The sequence below is a fragment of the Peromyscus eremicus genome, chromosome 12 (assembly GCF_949786415.1).
Source record: "Peromyscus eremicus chromosome 12, PerEre_H2_v1, whole genome shotgun sequence".
NCBI lineage: Eukaryota > Metazoa > Chordata > Mammalia > Rodentia > Cricetidae > Peromyscus > Peromyscus eremicus.
In genome coordinates, this window is record NC_081428.1 from 78,726,770 (window position 1) to 78,745,265 (window position 18,496).

Consider the following 18,496-nt stretch of genomic DNA (forward strand, 5'->3'; position numbering starts at 1 on the left):
AAACAAGGTTTCTCTGTTGTAGCCCTGTCCTGGAACTCTCTCCTCTCTCTGTATGTAGACCAAGTTGGCCTTGAACTCAGAGATCTGACTCCCTCTAGGATTAAAGGCTAGCACCACTACTGCCCGGCCTGGCTATGAAATTTTTAAGAATAGTCTTTGAGCACTAAAAAGAAAAATAGTTCTGGGACAAAAAAGTTTTACCCATTTGGGAAGGGAACAGGAACAAGACAGGAACCTGTTAAGAAATGCAACAGAGAATTGGGGTTTGGGAAGTCCCCATTAGGAAAAACAAAACAAAACAAAGAGTAAGGAAGCCCAAACCACCATAAAAGAGGGTTTGAGCTCTGATGAACATCTGAAGGAAAAAGTCAGAAGAGATGAAAAGAAAATAATTATGCCTTTCTGAGTCAGCCCTCAGAATGGCAGTGTACAAGAAAACAGAATCAAGACACACAGGTGGATACTCGCTGTCCTGTGTAGTTTGGAAGGACCGGCAGCAGCCTTTGAGCTTCTTACACGGTGAGGGTCCTTGCTTAAACAGGAGCATGGCACTAACTATTCCTGAGAAGCCAGGTGTTTCCCTGGGGAGAGTGCTGGAGACAGGAGTGGGTAGGTACATGAGCTTTGTTGCCAGTATGCTCCATAGAGCTTGGATATTCCCCTCTCCTGCTGGAGAGCCATGAAAATCTGTATATAAGACATTAGATTATATATTTATATATAATATATTAGATCATCTCCCTTGGTTTCTATAAAGTAAGTACAGCTGCTGAATAGTATTAGAGGTTAATATTTCCTTTGCCCAAATTTTTCCAACATGCAGCCTTGTACTGAGGCCAGAGAATATTGCAGTAAAACATTAGCCTCCTTTTTCAAGGTTCTCGGTATCTGACTTATCCTAATTCTTAAGGCTGTCATAGCCACAAGACTAAGCACATGTTGGTGATAATCCTAAGGACGAAGAGACAAGTAGTAGAGCCTTGGCAGTGGACTAGGGCACTAGCCCTGAGTCAGGGTTCTCTAGAAGACACAACCCATAGGAAGAACTTACCCTGTTAGCTGTGAAACAGTAACCACAGCAGATTCACACTTAGCACTGAGGCTCAGCCATGGCACTCTATCATGGGATTTGGCGGGGGGGGGGGGGGGGGGGGGGGGGGGGGGGTCAGGCAACAGCAACCAATGGTTACTCAGTCCACAAGACTGGACCTCAGCAGACTCACTCTGAGGACAGAAGCAGAGATGCTTCCTGGAGAGCAGAAAAGGTTTTTCCAAGAGAAAAGCTTGGAAACACTGGTTCTGCTATCTGCGAAGGAATCAACAGCAAATCCATTTGGCACCACAGGGAAGGCCATGTTAGCGAAAGGTGAGAAAATCCTCCTCCTACCACATCTTCTTAATCTCTGCCTGAGACCAGATTGTTAGTGTGCCTTCCATTACTCCAGATGTTCTTGAGGAAGATTCCTGAGCACAGTCCCAAACAACTGGAAACTGGTTCCTTTATCGGCAGGGGCTAAGTTTGCTGACCAGTGAGAGTCAAGAGCCACAACCAACTTTCATCAGTGGGTGTCAAAATCACCCCCTTCCAGTAGAAAACATACCATTGCTTCTTTCAGATACGTCATTAGCTGTAAGTATTTGAGATGACTGAGAGGATACTTAAAAAGAAAAGGGGCCTATTCTGGCCACAATGTGTTGGAGGCACAGGGTAACTTAAGTTCCCTTCGGGACCCAATAACTATCTAAAACTTTTTAAAGTGAAAGGACCCACCATTCAGGTCTAGTAGTGCCTCCTTTGGATATATTGCTCAAGGGATGCCTTATTATTTGGGACATTATCTCTGTACCCATAGGTAAAGGGTTGTGTACAGAAATGAAGCTACCAAGAATTGAGAGGGTAACAGGGGTGCAGGTGGTTGTCTAATGGATTGCCAGATTTGTTCTCTGGCACAGACAAAAATCTGAACATCTGGAAAAGACAGAAGACCAAGTCCTGAAGAAAAGGAAAGAAGCAACGTTAAGCTTTGAGATGGGAGAGGCCTAATGTAAATCCATTGAATGGACTCTGTCATGGGTGTTGTTTTGTTTTGTTGAGACAGGGTTTCTTTGTGTAGCTCCGGCCATCCTGGAACTCACTCTGTAGACCAGGCTGGCCTAGACTTCACAGAGATCCACCTGCCTCTGCCTCTCAAGTGCTGAGATTAAAGGCATGGGCCACCACACCAGGCCTGTTGTGGGTGTTTTGTAGAGCTCTGGTCCTCCTCGTTCACCTATTGGTCCTGTTTAGATACCCACACCCAAGCCTGTACCTTCATGTCTTCTTGGAACAAAAAGCCACCACCTCAAGGCGCCTGCTTTCACTTTCCTTGTTTACCTTTGTCCTTCAAGAGCTGTGAGAATAGAATAGACCAGAACAAAATAAAGCAAGGAGTATAATTAATTAGGAGTCTTGAGAATGGAAAGAACTTACTGTTTTTATCATAAGGGTCTTTCACTTGCTTGGTTAGAGTTCCCCCAAGATATCTCATAATATTTGAGATGTTGTTTCCCTGATTTCTTTCTCAGTTTGTCATTTGTATATAGGAGGGCTATCTACAAATTTTGTGATTTGATTTTGTGAGTTAATTGATTTTTGTGAGTTAATTTTGTGCCCAGTTACTTTGGTGAAAGTGTTTATCACCTGTAGGAGTTTTTGCATCTATGTTCATGAGGGAAATTGGTCTATAATTCTCTTTCTTTGCTGAGTCTTTGTGTGGTTTGGAGATCAGGCTACTGTGGCCATATAAAATGAATTTGGCAATGTTCCTTCTGTTTCTATTTTGTGGAATAATTTGAGGAGTATTGGTATTAGCTGTTCTTTGAAGGTCTGGTAGAATTCTGCACTAAAACCATCTGGCCCTGGCTTCTTGTTGTTGTTGTTGTTGTTGTTGGGAGACTTTACTTTGAATGACTGCTTTTATTTCACCAGGGGTTACAGGTCTGTTTAAATTGCTAATCTGATCTTGATTTAACTGTGGTAAGTGGTCAGATACAATTGTTTGCATTGGTTCTCCATTTCCTCCTGTTCTCTTCCTACAATGCTTTGTAGCCCCTGTTGATTCTGCCAGCTCACTTTGGTACAGCAATCCTGGCACTGAGGCTAGCCCCTGTCACCTGAATGACTGGACCTGGAAGGAAAAACTTCTAACATTCTTTTACCTCTCTTGTGTTACAGTTCCTGGCTTCATACACTGCTGCCCTTACCTCACCCCTGTTGGGTGGCCCTCTGTTTCTAATTTTTTCACAGTAAGTGCTTTGGGACGCTCAGCTAAGAGCATAGAGGGAGCACCTAGAGGCAAGGATGGGGCGGATGTTGGGTCCCCAGGCAGTTGGTGTCCTGCCTGTCTGCTCTCAAGATCCAACTACATCTCTAATTACCCAATTGAAAATATCTTTTTCACTGGCCACAACCCCTCTATTTTTCCCTCTTCTGGCCACAGTTATGATCCTCCTATGGACTCTACTCTTACCTCTCCCCTTAATCTCTTGCAAGAGAGAGCTGGATACCCCTCTTAAACCAAACTCACCAGCTTTTAAAGGCTTACTCATCCAACTGCTGGGTCTGTCTGCCCACTAAAGTCCAACATTTTTGGGCTGCCCCTGTCTCCTTATTACTGTGGATCTACACCCCTCTCAAGCTAATCTTTACATAATGACCAATTCTTCCCAAGGTTCTATACTCATAACAGACCTCCAAGATCACTCTGCTTTTTCTGGCCCCTCTCCATCCCTAACTCTGAGCTATTACTCTCTTCCTACTTATTAACTCTGACCCCTGATTCACCTCTGTCAAACACCCCCTATTCCCTGAGACACAATGCAGATCTTTCCCTGACACTATATGTTCTTACAGGCTGCAAGAATATATCATAGAGATTCAGCTGTGTATTAAAGCTATACCTTGACCAGCCAAGGGTCTGTCAAAAGGCAAGCCATTTATTATGAATATTTGGTGCTATCCAGCCTTTAATATTCCAGCAGTCTTCTACTAAGAAATTCCTGAGTGCTCAAATATTTCCAGACCTGCTGAACTTCTAGGTTACTAACTCCCCTGCTGAGCCTAGGAGACAAGCTGGCTGGAGACATATAGCTTTGCTTCTTGTGCAAAGGAAGCTCAGACCAACCCCCTGACCCGAAGCCTAGCGGCTCTCCAGAGCAACTGACTGAGAACAAAAGAGGTTTTTACATATCAAGGTGAGAGGTAGAATAACATTCCTGAGGAGGCAGAGAACCATGTGCCCAGGGGAAGAAAGGGCAGGTCTTTTCTGTAGAAAGGGACAGAACAGCATGGCGAGAGAGAAGAGAGGAAGACAGAGGTTCTGTAGAGGGTAAGCAGATCTCGGGTAGAGTTTTCTGAGTGCCAGGAGTACAGAGTAACAGAGATGGAGAAAGAGGATACAGAGGATGAAGATGAGGCTGGAAGCATAGGAGTTTAGTTGTTAGCAGGACTGTGAGCTAGGGAACTGGATGGAACTGAAGCTATAGAAACAGGATTTCATCCCAGAGAAATATAGTAGATGAATATAGAACTTGGTGTATCTAGTGTTATTCCTGCCTTGAATGCTTGATGGAGCTATAGATGTACTGATAGAATTTTGTCTTAGCGGAATAAAGTTAACAGACATAAGAACATAGTGTATGTAGATTTTTTTCCCTCAGATATCCCACGCCAGACATAACTAAAACCCTGGGACTCCTGGGCACTCCATTGCCCCGGCCAGCGGGGTATCAACGGGGGCGACCCACCTGTGGGAGAGAATGAGAGGGACGGGGGAGACACGAGAGAACGACAGCAAGACAGTGTGTTCTGATCAAGCTGCAAATTTTATTCTCCTCAGCAAGGCTTATATAGCATGGGAGGGGGAGGGAAGGAGAGAAGGGGTGCACGACGTGCAGTACGTGCAGGTGAAGGGGGACGTGCAGGCGAAGGGCTACGTGCAAGTCGTGCAAGTCGTGAGGCTGCTAGGTGGTAAGGTCATTGGTCAGGGCCCATTGTTCTGTTGCTATGCTACCTGACCTGCCTGACCTGTTCTTTATCTTTGGTTTAGGGTAGGGGCTTGTTCTCTGACTTAGCTAATACTTTTCCATGGTCCATGTTTGGTCCCTGACACTCCATAATATGTGATCCCATATCTACAGATACCCACCTTCTTTCAATGGCTCCTTTCCGTATCTCTCCTTCTACTCTTCCTGCTCTACCTCCATCTTCCTGGGCAGTCTCTCCATTTTGCTCTGTCACTGTGGTGGTTTGAATGAGAATGACCCCAATAGGCTTATATATTTAAATGTTTGAGCAGGATAAGGAGGTGTGGCCTTGCTGAAGGAAATATATCATTGGGGGAGGGCTTAGAGGTTTCGAAGGTCCACATCCTTCCCAGTCTCTCTCTCTCTCTCTCTCTCTCTCTCTCTCTCTCTCTCTCTCTCTCTCTCTCTCTCTGCCTCAAGCTTGTGGATTAGATGTAAGCTCTCAGACACTGATTCAGCACCATGCCTGCCTGCTGCCCTTGCTTCCCAGCATGATGGCCATGGACTCCAACTCTCTGGAACTATGAGGTCCAAATTAAATGCTTTCTTATATAAAAGTTGCCCTGGTCATGGTGTCTTTTCACAGTAAAAGAAAGTAATTAAGACAGTAACCAAATCATCCATTTTCAGCCCTCTAATGATTATTTAAATACAGACCTCTCCAGAGACACCAAGTTTTCTGGCCCCCTGAAACACCAAGATGATATATGGAAACCTCCCCCCTTAGATTCTTTGCATGTCCCATGATGTCTCCCCCATGACTGCCACTTGTCCTTCCTTGTATGACAACCTTGACCCGTTATCAGACCTCCACAACTGCACCCTGGATACACTGTCTTGATATGGAACAGACGTCAAATTGTTGGGTCCTATCCATTTCTGACTCCTTTACCAGTGCACTCCAGAATTTAACTGTCTACCCTATTCATTTACAGCTAAGGTCCACCCACAACCAAGACCTTCCAAACCCTCCTTTCTACTACCAACCCCTTCAACCCTTTTACAATAGCCACAAATAATATAAAATATCTTGGGGTAACTCTAACCAAGTAAGTGAAAGACCTATATGATAAAAACTTCAAGCCTTTGACAAAAGAAATTGAAGAAGATATCAGAAGATGGAAAGATCTCCCATGCTCATGGATCCATAGGATTAACATAGTAAAAATGGCCATCCTACCAAAAGCAATCTACAGATTCAATGCAATCCCCATCAAAATTTCAATAAAATTCTTCACAGATCTTGAAAGGACATTTTTCAACTTCATATGGAAATACACACACACACACACACACACACACACACACACACACACACACACAAAGGATAGCTGAAACAATCCTGAACAATAAAAGAACTGCTGGAGGTCTCACCTTACCTGATCTTAAGTTATACTATAAAGCATTAGTAATAAAAACAGCATGGTATTTGCATAAAAATAGACAGGCTGATCATTGAATGGAATTGAAGATCAAGACATAAAGCCACACACCTATGGACACCTGATTTTTGATAAAGAAGCCAGAAATACACACTGGGAAAAAAGACAATATCTTCAACAAATGGTGCTGGTATAACTGAATGTCTGTGTGTAGAAGAATGCAAATAGATCCATACTTATCACACTGCACAAAATTAAAGTCCAAGTTGATCAAAGACCTCAACATAAAATCTGGTACACTGAACCTGGTAGAAGAGAAAGTACCTTGAACACATTGGCACAGAAGACTTTCAGAACACTGATAGCACAGGCTCTAAGATCAATAATCAATAAATGGAACCTCATGAAACTGAGAAGCTTCTATAAGGCAAAGCACCCCATCAATCAAACAAAGAGGCATCCTATAGAATGGGAAAAGGGTTTTTTTTGTTTTTGGTTTTTTTTTTGAAACAGGGTTTCTCTGTGTAGCTTAGGGGCCTTTCCTGAAACTCACTCTGTAGCCCAGGCTGGCCTCAAACTCACAGAGATCTGCCTGCCTCTGCCTCCTGAGTCCTGGGATTAAAGGCGTGCACCAGCACCACCAAGAGGGAAAGACTTTTTTTTTATCAACTCCACAAGAAAACTGATTTCCAAAATATATAAGAATTCAAGAAATTTGATCTAAAAAAACCCAAATAACCCAATTTTAAAAATGGGGTACAGATCTAAACAAAACTTTCAATAGAGGAAACTCAAATGGCCAAGAAACACTTAAAGAATTGTTTAACATCCTTAGCCATTGGGGACATGAAAATCAAAACTACTTTGAGATTCTATCTTACACCTGTCAGAATGGCTAAGTTCAAAAACATAAGTGATAGCTCCTGGTGGTGAGGATGTGAAGCAAGGGGAACACTCCTCCATTGCTGGTGGGAGTGCAAACTTGTACAGCCACTATGGAAATCAGTATGATGGTTCCTCAGAAAGATGAGAATTCATCCACTTCAAGATCTAGCTATACCACCCTTGGACATATACCCAAAGGATGCTGCATCCTACCGCAGGAACATTTGCTCAACTATGTTCATTGCTGCTCTGTTCATAATAGCCAGAAATTGGAAACAATCTAAATGTCACTCAACAGAACAACGTATAAAGAAAGTGTGGTACATTGGCACAATGGAGTATTACTTGGCTTTAAAAAAATAACGTCATAAAGTTTGCAGGGAAATGGATGGACTAGAAAAAAATGATCCTGGTTGAGGTAACCCAGACCCAGAAGGGTAAATACTGTATCTATTTATTTGGTCATATCTGTATATTAGCCATTAAATAAATGATAACCAAGCTACAATCCACAGACCCAGAGAGGTTAGATATAGAGGAAGGGACTGGGGAGGTGGGGAGAACAATGTATCTCCCTAGGAAGGGAAAATAGAATTGATTTTACTGGAGCTGGATAGGCAGGACAAGAATGGGAGGATCAGGTGGAAAGAGGGAGGGGATAAGTTCAGAGTCTAAGCTATGGGCCACAGTAGAGACCTTTTTGTTAGAAATTGGAAAAGCCTCTACCTATCCTGAAAATGTAGCTACCATTAGCTACCATTAATAAAAGATATTTAAACCTTTTTTTTTTTTTTACAGGAGGCATATGGGTAAAGTCCAGTTGCCAGTCCATGGCAGCCATTTGGTGTGTAGGAAATGGTAATGTCTAAGGTTTGAATTGGGGTGGGTTCTCCTGCAGGTATCACGGGAGTTAGATAAGTCCCTTTGGAGCTGTTTTTCTGAAGGTTGGAGGGGAGAGTGTTGTTGGAGAAATTGGGGTAGAACTTGGTTAGAGGGCTGGAACAGAGAGTGTAGGTAGGTGAGGATGTCTTTGGTCAGAGGAACACCAGGGGAATGGGGTGGCTTGGGGATGGGAACCTGACAGGTGTGAGTGATGAAATTTTGTGGTCAGAGGCGGAATCAGTAAGGTAGAGATGAGTGAAGGCAACTTCCTTGGAGAGACTATCAGCATAACTGTCCTGTGCCAATGAACAACCGAGGCTGTCTCAGTAAAGCAGCATTTAAGAGATTATGGATCTGGGCCAAATTAAAGATGGGAGTTCCCCCTTGGTTGAGAAATCCCCTCTGTCTACATACTAGGATGTTGGAGTGGATAGCATTATAGGTGTGTTTTCAATCTACATAGATGTTGACTTGTTTATCTGCAGCCAAGGTCAAGTCTGCAGTTAGGAGTGTGAGTTCTGCCTTCTACAAGGTGGTGTGATAGAGGAAGGGTCTAGCCTCAGCAAGAGTGTAAGATTGGCCCTAGATGATGGGATAGCCAGCCACAAAATGGGGTGTCATGAGGAAGCTCCCATCTATGAATGAGTTGAGGGCGACATTTGATGTGGCAATGAAGAGGGAGCAGAGAGAGGGCCTTGGAGGAGGTGGTGGGTAGTAAAATGGTGGGGTTGAGGGTTTGGGGAGGGTTAGGAGGTTAGGTTGGGGTCTAGGAGATAGGCATGGAGAACATGAACCTGTGAAAGAGCTAGAGTTAGGAGTGTATCATGGTTAATGGGATCTTTAATCGATTGTGTGAAAAAAATAGTGAAGGGACTATGGAGGGACATTTTGTTGGCCTCGGGGATGAGAACGGTGGCAGTAGCGATGATCTATAGGAAGGACAAGGAAGCCACCCTTTAGCAAGTCTAGTTGTTTGGATTCAGTTGGGGTTTAAGTGACCTCTGCTCACTGACAGAGGACAGCAAGGGCATGGCCCTGGGTAATGTAAAATGAGAAAAAATGGCCAGGAAGGGTCTAGGAGAGGGAGGGTAAGGACTCTAGACAGAGACTGTTCTCAGTTGTCGGCAGTATTGAGGACAGAGGAGGAAGAGGAGAGAAGTTCCTTGATAGACCCTTTGGTGGGGATGGGCAATGAAAGATCCCTAACTTAGGGATCCAGATTTAGAAAATTTGAAGAGGCCCAGAAAGACCATAAATTCCCTCTTGGTGTGTGGCATTGGGTAGTTAAGGATTTCCTATATTCACATGAGTGGGATGGACCAAGAATGACAGAGAGGTAGGCTACAGGCAGGACTGAAATCTTGGGCAAAGGACGTTTGGGCAGAGGGGACTTCAGACCATTTGCCATTTTGCCTGATGAAGTCTGTGAGGATTTAGAAATCAAAAATTGCTAATTCAGGCCAGATATGGCCATTATCTCATTGATATTCAAGCCAGATATGGAAGGAGAGCAGCATAAGTCATGAGTCTGAGGTCAATGAGATCTAAAGCTTCAGGGTTTGATTTGAGGTGTGTCAAAAAGGTGTCCCTCGGCACTGACAATTGGAACCCATCTCAGAAGGCAAGAGAGGCTACAGACGTTCCACAGTCACCACCTAGGTTCAGACAGCAGCTGGAAGAATGAGCCTGATTTGCAAAAGAGGGCGTCCCCTGCTTGCTGACACCAGGTGGCAAAAGCTGAGGAATTCCCGGGGTTCCAGAGAAAGTCTTGGTCTGGACACCTCTAGACATTGGCTGAGCCTTGTTTTCCCAGTGAGTTTGTGGTGGACGCAGTCTGAGAGACAAAGAGCAAAGGGTCTCTGTTCTGGAGATTGGTAAATACTGAAAGAGAGGGAAAGGGGGGGAAATGGGAAAGGGGAAGGGAGGAGGCAGATTAGGAGAAGAACACAAACCAAGTTTATGCGCCACACCAACAAAACCCCAGATGAGACTTTCACTCTGAGGTCGACAAAGGCCACAAAAGCCCAGAAGTTTCAGGTTGGGACTGTTGGCTGTTCAGTCCCTCGTAAGCCGGTGACCAGCCACACTGTTGACTGGGTGGGTGTCAGGAAAGGAGGGAAAGAGAGAAAGTGTTGACCAGAGGGAAGGGCTGGGGTGCAGGACTCCAAAACACCTCCCAGGTTTTGGAACCAAATGTTAGACTGGGGTTGTTCAAGGCCACAAGAAAACAAAGGGCCAGGCGGTGGTGGCGCACACCTTTAATCGGGAGGCAGAGGCAGGAGGATCTCTGTGAGTTCGAGGCCAACTTGGGCTGCAGCGTGAGTTCCAGGAAAGGGGCAAAGCTACACAGAGAAACCCTGTCTCGAAAAACCAAAAAAAGGAGAGCAACCTCTTCAGAAGTGGATTGTCCTTTATTAGAACATGAAGGACAGTGGTCTCTGCAGGTGTGGAGACTGCAGGGCTTGAGCTTTTACAGGGCAAAGAGGGGACTTTCGGGGGAAAGATTTCATCTGCAGATCTGGTCCTGCAGTCTCACGTTGTATAATATCAACAGAGATCGGTTGGTTGACCCTCTTATCGGGAGCTTGGGGGGGGGGGTCCTAACTGCCTGCAGATGTTATCAGTGTGTCATCTTTCCGGAGTGTTCCCAGCATCCTTGAGCCTTTTAGGACATTAATGCTTCGGGTGCTGCCATCTTGACCATGTACTCGTCACTATGAACAAGAATTCCTGAAAAGAAACTGATTAAAATCACAGCAATGTGGAGGGATTGGAATGATGTCAGTCCAGAGCTGACTACCTGATCTTGGGCTAGCTTCAGTCCCTAGAGAAACCATCCTTTGTCCCCCTCTGTGTCCTAACTAATATCCTGTGACAAATAGATTTAAAACCTTTTGAAATCTATTAACTTAGCAGACCACTAGCTTCCACCAACTCAGAATCTAAGAACATCTGCAGAGCATCTGAGGTCTATAGACAAATCTCCCGTCTTGCTGTGACTACCTCTCTGATGTACCCACCATGTATGTTAACCTTGCCTTGATTTCTTTGTTCTGTAAAAATTAGGAAACTTCTTTCACATTGGAACATAGAATTTGGGGTATCCTGGGCTAGAAGGGAAAGAAGGGCTGGGGTGAGGTCTCCAGTGACTTTTTATGAGTCATCATCAACTCTAAGGTCATATGATGTGGGTTTTTCAGAGCATGCTTGACTGAATGAAGGAATGAACTAAGGGCTGCCAAGCTGGTGGAATTTCCTCCTCTACTGTTTTCCTTCCTCATCAGGACAGGTAGAAATAGCAAAGCTGTGTTTACCCAGACAGTTTTATTTCCCTGATAGCAGAGTTTGCTTTGAGTCCAAGGGCAGAGAATATGTGCTTGTTTCCTGAAGCCACTGAGACCAGAGTAAATGAACACTAAGAAGAAAACATGGTGGGATTTTGGTGAATTTAGCTCATGCCTTGTTCACTCTGGCCCCTTAACTTCATCTATAGACTCTACTGTAGTTTTGTTTTGTTTGTTTGTTTTTCTTTCTTTCTTTCTTTCTTTCTGTTTTTTTCCTCTTTGGGGGCCCACCACCCAGCTCCCAAATAAATACATGGAGACTTATTCTTACTTATGAATGCCTGGTCTTAGCTTGGCTTGTTTCTAGCCAGTTTTTCTAACTTAAATTATTCCATTTCTCTTTAACTATGTTTTGCCTCTGGGCTTTTTACCATTCTTTATTCTATATATCTTTATTTCTTACTCCGTGGCTGGCTGTGTGGCTGAGTGGCTGGCCCCTGGTGTCCTCCTCTCCTCCTTTTCTCACTCCTCCCTCTTCTCCTAGATTTCTCCTCCTATTTATTCTCTCTGCATGGCAGCCCCACCTATCCTTTCTCCTGCCTAGCCATTGGCTATTCGGCTCTTTATTAGACCAATCAGCTGTTTTAGACAGGCAAACACAGCTTTACAGAATTAAACAAATGTAACATAGAAGAATGCAATACATCTTTGCACCATTAAACAAACACCCCACTGCATAAACAAACATAACACATCTTAAACTAATATTCCACAACACTCTGCTCCATCAAAGAATTGGCCCTACTCTCTGGATCCACTGGGATGAAGAGACAACCAGGGAACTCAAAGGCCCCACAGCAAATTGCCTGCTTGCTGATCTTGCTCAGACTCATGCCTCAAGTCTCAACATTAGATCCCTTCTTTGCTTCTTTGTTTGGAAAGCCTAGTCCTCATTCCCTTTTCCTCTTGCAAGCATGCTCACAAACTCCAGAATCTTTGTTTTTCCATACCCTCATCCTTAGCTGCTGACCTCCACCTCCTCTCTAATCAGGGATGCTCAGCCACTCGGGATCTGCTTCAACACGTAGACTGCAATATTTGAATGTCCTGTGGCATCCTCATTGAGACCTGGGGTACTCCGGCTCTGAGGTATACCCCAGCTCTCCCCATAGTGGTAATGTAGGTTAGAATAGTTAATTTGCTGATGATTTTGGTAGAGTTTCATCAGTAATGTTTGGGGTTTTGTTTTATTTTGGTTTGGGGTTTGCCTTATGTGGCAGTTTAAGTGAGAAATACTCCCTCTCCCCCATAGGCTCCGCCAGGTATTTGAACACTTGGTCCCCAAGCTGGTGGCACTATTTGGAGAGGTAGTACAGCCTAGCTGGAGAAAGTACATGAATGGATAGGCTTTGTGAGTTCATAGCCTTTCCCACTCTCCTTTCTGTGTTTGTGGTTAAAGATGGGACTCTCAGCTTCTGGCTCTGGCTACCTGTGCCATGCCTCCTCACCGTAAAAGACGTCCTTTGGAACTGTAAGCTAAAAGAAGTTCATTTGGGTCGTGGTGTATTTATCACAGTGTGCTGTTTTATCACAACAGAAGAGCAATGAAACCTCTTAGAAAAGAAATCTGGCTTAGTACGGATGTGGCACGAAAACAGTATAAGAGGAAATTCCAAAGATTAACAAAGGCTGACATCAGGGAAAAGCCTTTGGTCTAACTTCATTCAGCCAAGAAAGCATGCTGGGAAAAACCTATGTTGTATGAACTTGGGTGACACCGGTACTATGGTAATAGCTCACTGGAGTGCTCACCCCAGCCCTTCTTTCCCTTCAAGCACTCTTGGAGGAGGTCACCGGGCACACTCCAGGCCTTTCTGTATCTCCCCTTAACAAGACAGCTCTTTTCCAGCAACCATTCACGTGCCTCTGTAGGATTCACCGGAAGGAGGCACAAGAACCTGAGAGCCTTAGCACCGGCCTTTGAAAGCCACGCCCACACCTCTGACACCTGGAAACCCAAACCCTGATTGCTCTACAAATTGTACTCGGAATGACAATGATTTTTTTTCATGAGCTGGGCAGCTTCAAATATAGAAGGCTAAATATTTTCACGAGAATGTGTGTTCCCACTCCCATGCACTCCTGAGGATCCTTGTTTCTTGAGTACAAGTACCTGTGACTTTGCTACAATTCCCATGCTTTTCTGGTAATATAAAAATCATACAGTCCTTCCTTAGGAGTTCCTATGAATTCTGAACTAGTCCTGAGACTCAAGATCTCTGCTTTGAGTGAGATCTGTAAGTCAGATTCAAAGTCCGTACCTCCTCAGTGTGCCACAGACTGAGAACTGTGTACTGATCAATCTCATCTAAAGGTAGACACCAGCTCTCCAGAGGTCTGAGGGAAAACTCTGTACATGCTAATGATGTTGTCATGGCATTTGCTCTTCAGCAGCTCTTCCCTGGACCGGTCTTTGGACCAGACTGACTTTTCCTGTGCTCACAAATGGATTCCACCCTCAAGCTCAGAGAGAATCACATAAGCAACTTCACTAGCTAACCTTAATGCCTGGATTCCAGAAGGGACCCACAGAAGGCAGCCAAAACATGGATGAGTTCATGAGTTCATGCGCCTCTCACTTTCAGTTAACTCTAGGAAAGATTGAATTAGAATACTGTCCGGTGAGCCTTTTACTTATTTTTTGAGTGTCTCTAGGGAAGGGATTTGTCGTTCACTAGTCAGACCTGAGTCTCAACAAGCATGGAAGACTCCATGAATACTTGATGAGTTGAACTAGAGCAAACTGTTTCAGTTGAGAATATTGTGAATGTGGTTAGTGCTCATGAGTGACGATGTGTTCTAAATGTATGAACATGGAGGAGAAAGAATACACAAAGGTATCGTTCCATCTTCCATCCCATAGCCAGGAGCAGACCTGTCATGCTTGTCGAGAAGATAGAGCAATGCACACACTGATGTGCATTTCTGTTTATCCTCAAAAATCTAGCTAGAAATAGAAATAACTGGAATTTCCAAGGTTTTAAAATCTAGTTTTAACAGTAGTTTCTTCCAGACATAACTTTTTAATAAAAATTAAATTCACTATCAACTCTAATTCCACTAACTTCTCAAACTGCTCAGGTGTATAAGCACAGTATGATAGACCCTCTGAAATGAAGTGCAGCTCTACAAAGAGAATCAAGAACCTCTGTGTAGCTTTGCGCCTGTCCTGGATCTCACTCTGTAGACCAGGCTGGCCTCGAACTCACAGAGATCTGCCTGCCTCTGCCTTTGAGTGCTGGGATTAAAGGCGTGCGCCACCACCGCCCAGCCAAGAATCAACAACTACCATGAGAATAAGGCATCTTGGATAATGACTGTTTAGAAGGCATGGCCAGTAGTCTGAAGGTGTTCCCGAGAGGTGGGGAGAGAAAACACAAAACAGTATTTGCACACTGAGAGGCCAGGACACCAAACCATTGAGAAGGTAAGATAATACTTCAAAAACGTTTTTAAATTTTTAATTCAATTTTATTTTTTTAATGTGTATGTGGTGTGGGTGTGTGTTCACAAGTGTCAAGACCCCAAGTTGACGTCAAATGACTTCCTCAGTCACTCCCCACTTTCCACGGCTGAGCCCTCTTCCAGGCAATCACAGTCCATTTTCATTCACAGACACAGTCTCCTGACTGACTGACCTGCCCAGCTTGCCCTAGGGAAGCCCTGGGTCTGCTTCCCAAGCGCTGGGACTGCAGGCAGGCACGCCTGCTCAGCTTCCACGTGGGCTCTAGGCTCCTAACACTGGTCTTCAGGCTTGTTCAGCAAGAGCTTTATCCACGGAGCCACCCAATCCCAGCCACTAACTGGCCGTGATAGTCCTAGTCCAAAATGGCACACACATCCTGTAATCAAAAACAACAGTTACGATGTCGGGGAAACGGGACATGTCTTTCAGCTTTTTCAAAACAAATGGCCCTTCCCAGACTAGTCCCAGCAGACATATCCGGTGGGAGATCGTTGGAGACGCTCTTGACAAGTGGCCCCAAAGGCTCCTAGGCCAGTGTCTCCTACGGACAAGGAATAAAAGGATCAGCACAGAAAAACTCATTTATTCCCTTGTCTTCAGTCACGTTGCCAGAAAGAAACACCAGCCAAGTTTGGGGCTGGCTTTCAGTTTTCCCGAGTTAAGCAGTGTGGTGTGAGAGACACCGACTGACATGGAAAGACCTGGGTTTATTCTGGCTTAGCTGCTTGCTCTCTGAGTGACCTGGTGAAAACTGGCCTGTCTGAAATTCCTTTTCTTCACCTCTAAGACGGGCGTGATACTATCCGGCAGCAGGTCATTACCACAGTTCAGCGAATTACCATGGATGAGTGGCTGGCACAGGCCAGGGCGGGTAGGCATGTATGGAATGTTAAACATTACCCTTCATCCTGAGGTAGGTCACACAAGCATTCCCGGCTGGTCTCATAAGGTGCCCCCACCATAAGCCTTAGACCCAAGCCAAGCCTAAGGCTCCCAAGGGACCTGAGCGAGCTAGGGTGCAGAATCAGCGCTCAGAGGCTCCGAGGGCACCTTCTTGGGTCCCCCTGGCAGTCACACAGACACGGCCCCAGGCACAACCCGCCGGATGTGGGTATACGACTTCCTGATGGTGACGCTGCCGTGGTGGGACACGCCGCGCGGCAGGACACATTCCTCCGTCAGCTTCTGAGCCTCGGGGTCCCAGCAGAGCACAGTGGCGATGACTTCGTTCTTCTCGTCCCTCCCGCCGGTGATGTAGAGTTTGTTGTTGCAGGGCGCGATGCCGCAGCTGGCCCGCTCGTGGCTGAGCTGCGTCACCAGGCACCAGCTGTCCTCCAGAGGGCTGTAGGCATAGAGCGCTCGCATGGCACCGCCTGCAAAGAACCAACAGGCACGCTGGGCAGCGCTCTGGGTCTTTTCTCACTAATCACAAGAGTTCTATTCCGATTAGGCCAGCTCTACCTACCATCTTACCAGAGAAAACGGTAGACTGGCGGCTTTCTTCCCAGAAAGCCAGAGTGGACCCCTGGGTTAGTAATGTGGGAGAAACCTCATCTCCTTTAAATTCTGACCGGGTGGGAATCTGGTTCGAAAAGAAGCCTGACTTAACCTTAAGCCTGGCTCCCTGGAGGAACCCCAGCCGATGCCTCGGGTACCTCAGCCTGGCTACGTTCTGATCTGTGACCCTAAGCACTAAAACCACAGTGTTTATAAAGTAACACAAGGACCATGCGCAGAGGCGGTTCCTAAAAGTCATCAACCGGGCATTAACTAGGAACGGCATCTCTCTAGAGATTACATATCGAAGACATCGACCTAGCAGGCCCATCCTGATACTGGATTTTTGAAACCTTTGGGAGCCTGACCACAAGCAAAACTTCAAGAGACCTGAAGCAAGGCAGAGCTTCGTTTATCTACGATGTATCCCAGTGTTTTACCCCCCAATGCCTTCGCTGATTAGCCCTGATTAATCACGGACCGAAGCTATTTGTATTCTGGCATCTCTTGAATCAGTAGTTCTCTATCGTGGCTGCACATTCACATCAGCTGGAGTTTTAAAGAACACAGTCGTACTATTCCCAGAGACCCTTCTTCCCTTCTCATTTCACACGCCTGGCATAGGCCTGGCTATTGTAATTTTATAGAGTGCTTCCTGGTAATCCTAAGGAATGGTCAGGACTGAATCACCAGTCTTTAAAAATCGCATGCCAACTGTGGTCTTGCTGGCCAAGGCTTCCTCTCAACTAAGTACATTTTTTAGGCCCCTAAAACCAAGCAGGAGAGGAACATTCCCATGATGTAAACTAAAACACACAAATGTTTCCTATTTGCTGAGCACTTGTTACACGGCATGCTTCCATTTCTGTGTATTTCCGGTGTTTGCAATACAACTTTACTCCTGCTGTGACCTCTGACCTCCTCTACTGACTACAGCTTCCATGCTTTGTGTGGCTATTTCTACCTCCAGGACTTCGAGGGAAATTCCAACAAGGCCTGGTCCGAAACCACCTTCTCCTCCTTTTCAGCCTTATCCACATCACCCATCTGAAAACGATAGTATCATGTCTCCCAGGTGGCCATGGGGGCCAGTGGCTACAGATGTAAGAAGTCATCACTGACTCACCGACAACATAGATGTGATCCTGGAAACTCACTGCATTGATGCATTTAGCCTCTACTGGCATGGCCGACTTCAAAACCCATTTATTGGTCGAAGGATCATAACACTGAGTCTTATCTGTGGCCAGCTTCCCATTGGGTCCTCCTCCAATGACATACAGCTTCTTCTTGTGGCTTGCAGCCGCAAAGGAACTGACATGGACAAGGAGGGGTGCGGCCTGCAGAGGGAGAGGGCACAAGAAGTCGGTGCACTGCTCAGATTGCGGGGGAAGCTCACAGAACACATACTTGGGCATGCTTCGATGGAAAGGACAAAGCCATGGCTCCCAATAAAATGCAGAGAGAAACAAAACCCACTGTCTCTACAGGCTCTAGGAAGCCTGGAGCAAGCTGTGTCTGAGCTGGTCCTGCTTGTTTACGCCAGAGTCCAGCTCTCAGGGAAGGAGAGATACAGACAAGACTAAATGTCTATGGACATGAAGCCAGCATATTCATATTCATTCAGTGGTCAGTTACTAGGTGCCAATGTCGGTTTAAGGTTATGCACATATGCTGGTGAATCTGTGGGGGATGTCACGGCAACATGATGATATCCTTCCCTTGTGCTTACAGTGACCACGTTTTAAACTTTCTGAAGCTGGAACAAGCTCTGACCATAAGAAAGGAAATCTGCACTTGAGAATGGTCTGGAAACGCTGGTGATAAGGTTGTTTTCTGATCCTGGGGCAGTTTTTAACCAGAGGTAGCTTTGCTAGAGACTTGCACAAAGGCCTGTAAATGGCTCATCATTAAGGAGAAAATAAATACGCCCTGACTTCTAATTATAACCAAATGACCCTAGGTTCACAAAAGGT

At 45.4% G+C, this 18,496-nt stretch overlaps 1 protein-coding gene across 1 annotated transcript in view; it reads right to left on the minus strand.

Moving 5' to 3' along the window:
• Positions 1–15,152: 15,152 nt before the first annotated feature.
• The window catches only part of Klhl6 (kelch like family member 6), a 36,379-nt gene continuing 33,035 nt past the window's right edge, over positions 15,153–18,496 (minus strand). The window contains exons 6-7 of the mRNA XM_059277272.1: positions 17,647–17,860; positions 15,153–16,396 (exon numbers count right to left, since the gene is read on the minus strand). Coding sequence (XP_059133255.1) covers positions 16,095–16,396; positions 17,647–17,860 — 516 coding nt within the window. The 3' untranslated portion in view covers positions 15,153–16,094. The remainder of the gene's footprint in view (positions 16,397–17,646; positions 17,861–18,496) is intronic.